The sequence below is a fragment of the Nicotiana tabacum genome, chromosome 10 (genome assembly GCF_000715075.1).
Source record: "Nicotiana tabacum cultivar K326 chromosome 10, ASM71507v2, whole genome shotgun sequence".
NCBI lineage: Eukaryota > Viridiplantae > Streptophyta > Magnoliopsida > Solanales > Solanaceae > Nicotiana > Nicotiana tabacum.
The window spans coordinates 84,832,318-84,840,356 of NC_134089.1; the positions used below are offsets into that span (position 1 = coordinate 84,832,318).

Below are 8,039 nucleotides of genomic sequence, written 5' to 3' on the forward strand. Positions count from 1 at the left end.
GCGGTCGCGGTGGAACCGCGGCAGGTTTATTTAGAGAGCCTCTCTAACCACGACAGGTTTATTCAGAGAGCCTCTCTGACCGCGGTTCTGCCGCGGTCGCGGTAGAACCGCGGCAGGCCACGTATTTTCTGAAAAGACACCTTTCCAGACACCTCTTCTGATATTTGCCCATAAATTCTGAGGCAAGACTGCATCTTCTTCACACGAAAAACACTCCAGAACTTCTTTCTTTCTGAATACACTGCATCCTAATTCGCAGTCTCTCTCTCTCAAATTCGTAAGTGTAATTTTGCTCCGTTCTTTGAGTTCGTTGGTATCCTGCAGTTTGTATTGCCACTGGTGCAGGAAGGTTTATTCCGCTTTATCCTGGGAGGATTTAATCCATTACCTTGGCAACATTGAGGAGGTTAAAATTCCTTAAGGACACACAAGAAAATTGTGGACTCGGAATAATTCTGATTCTTTATTGGTTTTTCTAGATTTTTGTATTCTTCTAACAGTTTTGTTTTCTGATTTTTTAACACAGTAACGCTCTCAGTATTTTGTAGACTAAATTAACAAATACAAAACACTCAATTTTTTTCCTTCCTAACTATCCGTTTTGGTTTACAATGCAAGGAAATTCTCACCTATTAATTAGTTTTCTTTTCTTCTTGGTGGTTAACGTATTGTTGGTTTAATTGTGAAACGTTGTGACGAGACAATTTTCTTAAACCCATAACCCCCCCCCCCCCCGGAAAAACATGATAATTGATATTCTAAACGGTTTTCAATTGATTTATGACGTGTTCGGGATGGCCTACGGATCTTAGCCCAAGATCATTTGCTGGAAATTTGACCAATCGTGATAAGCAACAGGTTATTTGATTTTTAACAAACTTACGGGAATTATCAACATCAAATAGAAGTAGACCAAATCTGCCAGAGGGCTGAGCTTGAATTGTATGGGCAGGAAATGAATATCTTCTCCCATGTGTATAACAATTAAGAGGTAAATGCACTTCCAAGAACACAATAGTTTGGTTGATACAGTTGTCTAAAAGATATCATATTTTCCGCGCTTCGCGCGATTATAAGAAATATCACTAAATTAAAAAAAGAAAAGAAAAATAACGACATATAACAAATAAGAGAGATAATTTTTTTTTAATTAATATGGATATAAAAAATAATTCTACATATTGATAAATCATATACTTAGCATTTTAATTAGAATTGGATTTTAGGTTACTGCATTTTTTCCTGATTTTCCTTTTAAAAGAAAATAAAAGAGAAAGAATTTTTAAGAAAAAAATTTCACTTACATATATTATAATAATTGAGGAGGAAGTGAGAGGTTGATACATGATTTTTTAAGTACAATTATATGTTAGAGGCATGTAAATAAATCATTTTTTCATTAGATAGTAAAACATCGGCTTTGCTAAAATTTCTCATATTCAAATAACAGAAATATGAAATAAAAGTAAAGAAACTAATAACGAAAAGAAAATATAACAAAATAAAAGAAATATGTGAAAATTGCAGCGTATTCTTTTTTCTATTCCTTCTTGTTATCCCATTTTTAGACTTTATCTTTGTCTTTTCTTTTATATTCATTAGTTTCCCTCTTATATTCTCCATTCCAAGGAGAACAAGGTACTTCACTTCAGAATACTTGCTCAATTATTTATATCCTCTCAGCAAAATAAAAAAAAAATTATTTTACAAATAATAGGCAATTCAAAGAAGAAATCAAAACATAACTTTCAAAAAGAAAGATAATTATCACAATACTTCAAAAGAATCAAAAGGTATAAAGTAAACCAAATAATTTAAATTTTGTCGTACATATAATACATGTTCCAATCATACGAAGAAAATAACTACTTTATAAAAATTACAAGTAGAAATGAAGTAGAATATAATTTCTATTTTACAAGAAACAACAGATGCCGATAGCTCAGCATAGAAGAACCTGCGCCTGCTCTGTGACTTTTAGCTCTAACACTTTTTACTCGCTAAAAGAAATAAGAAGTGTTGTCAAAATATAAAATGAAGGGTGTATTTGAACGTTTAAAATTTATCATTTTTATATAATGAGTTGTTATTGGTTATTAGTTAGCAGACTTCAAACAAAGTTTAACTCATAACTAATTAATTTGAGTCTAAACGAAAATATAAACTTGCGACAAACAAAAGTTCATAGAAAATAAAGCGAAAGAGAACGCATGAGAAAGTGAATAGAGAAGAAAAAGATACAACTTGAGACCTTAATCTTAAGAAAATAGAAGGAAATAGAAATGCAAAATCTGCGTATAATTTTTCGTGTTCTTGTTGACACCCCCTCCCACAATATCGATCATTATTCAAGAGCCTTCTTCCTCAAGCCAAACTAAAATATGAATCGAATGTTACAGTAAATATGTCAGCATTACTATTTCAGGTAAAGAATAGAAAGGGTAATCTTGGGTAAGAGTCTCATGAAATAAAGTTATGAATTTATATAGGAAAAAATAGATGAATACCATAAGGTAATTAAATATTTGGCGGTTATGAATATGAAAAGTATGGGAGTTATGGATATTATTAAAAGTAGAAGTTAAGGTAGTATGAGTTATGAAAATGAGAGAAATAAAGGGCAAGATTAAAAAATGAGATAAGTTATCATAAACTTATACATCAAATTTTTGAAGGTTATAAATATGAAAGGGATTGGATTTATTGAGATTATTAAAAGTATAGGTTATGAAGATAAAGAGTTGTGAGTTATGAAAATGAATTTTTTAATTTTATTATAAAATAAATTGAAAGAATGATGAAAAATCCCAAAAGAGGAGAAAAAAAATAAATATGTTTGTTGGCCTAAGAGAGGTGTCACCTCACTTTCTTATTGTCCACTTTTATATAGATATATAGATTCTTTGACAAACAACAGGGGTTTAGAGCAATGGAAGAGTTTGAATTTGATATTTGAAAATTTAGTAATTTCCTCATAGCCGATACCAACTCTACTACATTGACGTTGAAGTTGTATTCTGATACCCTGGGGTAGGAAGGATCCCACATACCTGACGTATCTTTGTCCTTCAATCAATTCCTCTGTCAGTGACGAACCTGTCTGCCGACTGAAAACTTCTACCGCGTCCTTCAGCCATTCGTAGGGCAAAAACCGTCTCCTCGAAGACCGTCTATCTGTGTCGAAATCGTCTTTTAATTTTTCTTTATTCTTCTCCCGTCCTTTTGCCAACTACGTGAAGTAAATTTTATTATCTTCAATCCTTATCTTAGTCTCGTACTGGTTGTGGACATCTGCCTAAGTCGTCATTTGGAACTCAAGCAAACTTCCTTTCAATTTTCTGGCAGCATTGAACTTCTCGGATTCAGACCCTTGGTGAATGATTCAGCTGCCAATTCATCCGAAACATTCAGGAGCAACATCCTCTCCTTTTGGAATTGGGTGACGAATATCCGTAGCAACTCACACTCTTTTTGTGCAATTCTGAAAATGCTGGCTTTTTGGGCCTGCACCTTTCTGGCCTCGACATGAACCTTAATAAAAGAGTTCGCGAGCATCTCAAAGGAATATATGGAATGCTCAGGTAACAACGAATATCACGTCAAGGCTCCCCTCGTGAGAGTTTCTCCGAATTTCTTCAGCAAAATAGATTCATTCTCGTAGGGAGCTAAATTGTTCCCCTTCACCGTTGTTGTATAAGTGGTAATATGCTCCTGTGGACTGAAGTCATACTTCGGCACGTCAGGCATTTTAAACCGCTTCGGGATTGATTCTGATGTCGCGCTTGGTCTGTACGACAATTGAGTATACTCCTTTGAGTCTGGCCCTTTCAGCATCAGTGGTGCACCCAGAATTTGGTCCATGCAGGTGTTTACTTGCCTCACAAACCATATGAGCTCTCTCATGAAGGGATCATTTTCGTTGTTGGGGACGGATTCGCTCCCCCCAGCCCCATCGGAGCCAACCTCGCCCCTCGGGGTGTTGTTGTCGATCCTCTATGTTGTTTGATCCGCGGGAGCACCAGAAGGAACCTGACCTCAAGATTGTGTGTTATTAATACCATTATTTGTCCTTTTTTGTGATTTTTTGCTAAGAGAAATAATCAAAACACGCTAGTAAAAGAGGAAAGGATCAACTTAATTACACGAGTGTCTAGGCCCCACGGTGGGCGCTAAACTGTTTACCCGTAAAACAGTATAATTAAATTTATACGTGATTTTTAGACAAACGAATTAATTCGATCCTGAAATAATAAAATAATTAAAAAATACGCAATACTTAGCCTTGAAATGAAGACGAAATAGCAAAAATAGTAATTTCGGGAGCAGGGCTTCAGGGCACAACAGTAATGAAATCAAGGAGTAAGAAGATAAAATTGAGTAAAGCTTTGTATTGATTATAGCATAAGTTTGCTAGAAAATTCGTATCTTTACAATGATAGTAGGGCTCACTATTTATAACTATACCCAAGGAATAAGGTCCTAGGATCAAACTCTTCCAATTATGATGGTGATTGAAGGATATGTAACGGCATGTATGAATGCCATATACTTTTGTAACGGGCATTGATTAAGTGTTGTAGAATATTCTCCATTAAATGCTACCGGATGACAGACATTTATTTCATCTTTATGAGTATCATTCTTTCTGATAACAAATGGAACAATTATTTTTCGTTGTGGCTAATTCCTGCCTCCGGCTCCACATGTCACCTTCTTATACAATTATTTAGCATAGCATATTTTACCCTATACAAAATCTTAAAATATGCTAATCTCCTTTGTTTGTTTAAGTCCATTCGGTAAAATAAAAATATATAGTCAAGTCGATATACATCAATTGAAGATAATTCTAACACTTCTGCAAATTCTAGTTAGGATGATGTATTTTGTAGACTAAATTAACAAATACAAAACACTCAATTTTTTTCCTTCCTAACTATCCGTTTTGGTTTACAATGCAAGGAAATTCTCACCTATTAATTAGTTTTCTTTTCTTCTTGGTGGTTAACGTATTGTTGGTTTAATTGTGAAACGTTGTGACGAGACAATTTTCTTAAACCCATAACCCCACCCCACCCCTCCCCGAAAAACATGATAATTGATATTCTAAACGGTTTTCAATTGATTTATGACGTGTTCGGGATGGCCTACGGATCTTAGCCCAAGATCATTTGCTGGAAATTTGACCAATCGTGATAAGCAACAGTTTGTTTGATTTTTAATAACAAACTTGTGGGACTTATCAAAAACAATAGCTTGCTTGATACAGTTGTCTAAAAGATGCGTTTAGAACGATGACCGAGCCAGAATTTAAAGTTTGAGCTTTAGTCTTTGTAAGTTATTGAGTTCTAAATTAGTAGTTGTACATAAAAATTGATCTCTTAAAATAAATATAAAATTTGAATTTCGGACCAAAACTATTCAGTTCAGCCGAATTCGCAATCGAAGCTCTAGCTCCATCCCTAATTTAATTAGAGAATTAGAGGTGTCTAACTATTTGCACAATCATGTCTTTAAAAAGGGTATTGCAACTTACAAGTAAGCGTTTATACTAACACCTAAGATTTTGGCAATCTAAATATGGTAAATAAGACATTATATACACGCCTCTTTATTCCTTCGGGTAAGAGTAATACTATCTTCCCCAGACCTCATTAGTGAGATTTTACTGGGTTGTTGTTGTTGATATTATATACACGAGTTGATTAAATTCGCTCTATAAATACACACCATTGGTGGCATTAGAGATAACAAACCTAATCAAGGCAAGTATGTCAAGGAATGAGAATGGATCGACTGATCTTCTCCGAGCTCAAGCTCAAATCTGGAACCATATGTTCAGCTTCATAAACTCTTCAGCAACTAAATGTGCAGTTCAACTAGGCATCCCAGATGTCCTCTACAAACATGGCAAGCCCATGTCTTTTTCCGATCTCTCGGCTGAGCTTCCTCTCGTGCACCCTTCGAAAGTTTCCTTCTTGACAATTTTAATGCGATTTTTAGTTCATTCTGGATTTCTAAATCAACATGATCAAAATCATTATTCTCTAACCCCAGTGAGTCGACTTCTTGCGACGAATAATCCATCGGGTACGAGGTCACACTTTCTCATCAACCATATCCAATTGCTTTCAAAAGCATCGTTTGAATTAAGTAGGTGGTTCCAAAATGATTCCCCCACTGCTTTTCATACTGCTCATGGAATATCTTTCTGGGATTATTTTGTGGAAAATCCAAAGTTAGGTGAAAGTTTCAATGTTGCAATGGCTAGTGACTCTATGTTGGTTGCTAATGTGCTTATTACGGAGTGCAAATATGTATTTGAGGGCTTGACCTCTTTGGTGGACGTTGGAGGTGGCACTGGCACTGTTTCAATTGCAATAGCCAAAGCTTTTCCTATGATAAATTGTACTGTATTTGATCTTCCTCATGTTATTGGCGATCTCAAGGGAAGTGGGAACTTGGAGTTTGTCAGAGGAAGTATGTTTGATAAGATTCCTAAAGCTAATGCCATATTACTCAAGGTATATTTTTTAATGTTATTATGTGATTTGTGTCTTTTACAAATCCATTTTTATCACTAAATCATGACTAAGTAATACACCTATTTCATTTTGTGGGAACAGGTTTCTTTTTAGTCTGTCAAAAAAAGAATAATACATTTCTATATCAAGAAACAATTTAGATTTAAACTCAATTTTATCCTTAATGAGATGGTTTATAAACTACATAATTAATGATTACGTATGACTTGTTTTAGACCATAAGTTTTGAAAGTCTTTCTTAAATTTTAAGCCTAGGTAAACATGATCACGTAAATGGAGAGATTTACTTCAATTACATGTATTTGCATATCTAGAGAATTTGCAATTAATAATTTCTGACTTTTAAAATCCTATCTCCTCGATTTCTTGGTTAAATAGTGGATTCTGCATGACTGGAGTGACGAAGATTGTGTGAAGATACTGAAGAAATGCAAAGAGGCAATTCCATGTAGGGAGAAAGGAGGGAAAGTAATAATCATAGACATGGTGATGGAGGATCCTAAGCTAATTAGCGACGAGGAATTTGTTCGAGCACAACATAATATGGACTTGCTAATGACGGTTCTTTGTGCTGCCAAAGAGAGAACTAAGAAGGAATGGGAGAAGCTCTTCACTGAATCTGGTTTCACTCAATACAATATAACTCCCTCTCTCGGCTCAAGGTCTCTTATTGAAATCTACCCTTAAAAAAGTCTTGGCTTACAAATTTTCTACACTCGTGAATCAATAAGACTTGTTTATCATTTAAGGTTCATCGCATTGAACTCATTTATTTTAAAATTTTAGGTTCAGATCTACTATTTGTTGTTATTTTAGCATATTCTTATGCATAAGATTATGCTTCGAGCCGAAACACTATATCCGCCTCTGGCTTTTGTGAATAAACGTATAATTAGCTTATGAATTATATTAATATGTTTGTCTTGATGTAATATATACTATTTTTGATTTCCATTTTATTCTTAATTTCTTGATATTAACCTTGCTAATCAACTAAATGGCTCCATTCTCATTGTTTATATAACTCTAATGAATAGAGAAAAGTATTGGGAGAGCAAATTTCGAGAGGAGGGAAATCTTTTTGCTCTCGGCGCATGTTAAGTGAGGCATGCTAACATACACTGTACTCTGAAAAGATGACCCAAAACCACCACCGAGGGGACCGTCCGGCGACTCTGACGGAGGCGATGGTTACACCGGCAACTGGAAGTCAACATAAGAGAATTCCACTGACATTTGACACCTTTCTCCCTTCAAAATTTCAATCAATCGAAGAGGGAAGTGAAATTGAGACAGAATTGGATAATTCCAACCAAAATTCTCCTCCCACGAGGAATTATGGAATTCCGCACTAATAGGATATGTGCTTGGGGACGCACCATATGCTCGATCAATGGACAGCTACATAACTACGGTATGGAATTTTGTCACTAATCCTAAGATTCTGTATCATGACGAAGGGTACTAAATTTTCAAATTCCAACGATTGAGGAT

General features: G+C 34.9%; 1 protein-coding gene across 1 annotated transcript; it reads left to right on the forward strand.

The window, feature by feature from the left end:
- Positions 1-5,568: 5,568 nt before the first annotated feature.
- Positions 5,569-7,499, forward strand: LOC107759650 (myricetin 7/4'-O-methyltransferase 2-like). Its single transcript, XM_016577640.2, has 2 exons — positions 5,569-6,524; positions 6,924-7,499. Exons 1-2 carry the CDS (start codon positions 5,772-5,774, stop codon positions 7,230-7,232), a joined length of 1,062 nt encoding a protein of 353 aa, XP_016433126.1. The 5' UTR covers positions 5,569-5,771; the 3' UTR covers positions 7,233-7,499.
- Positions 7,500-8,039: the final 540 nt, after the last annotated feature.

Coding starts and splice junctions, on each gene's coding strand:
- LOC107759650 (XM_016577640.2), top strand. CDS start 5,772: ATGTCAAGGAATGAGAATGGATCGACTGATCTTCTCCGAGCTCAAGCT. Junction 6,525..6,923: donor CTAATGCCATATTACTCAAG/GTATATTTTTTA, acceptor TTGGTTAAATAG/TGGATTCTGCATGACTGGAG.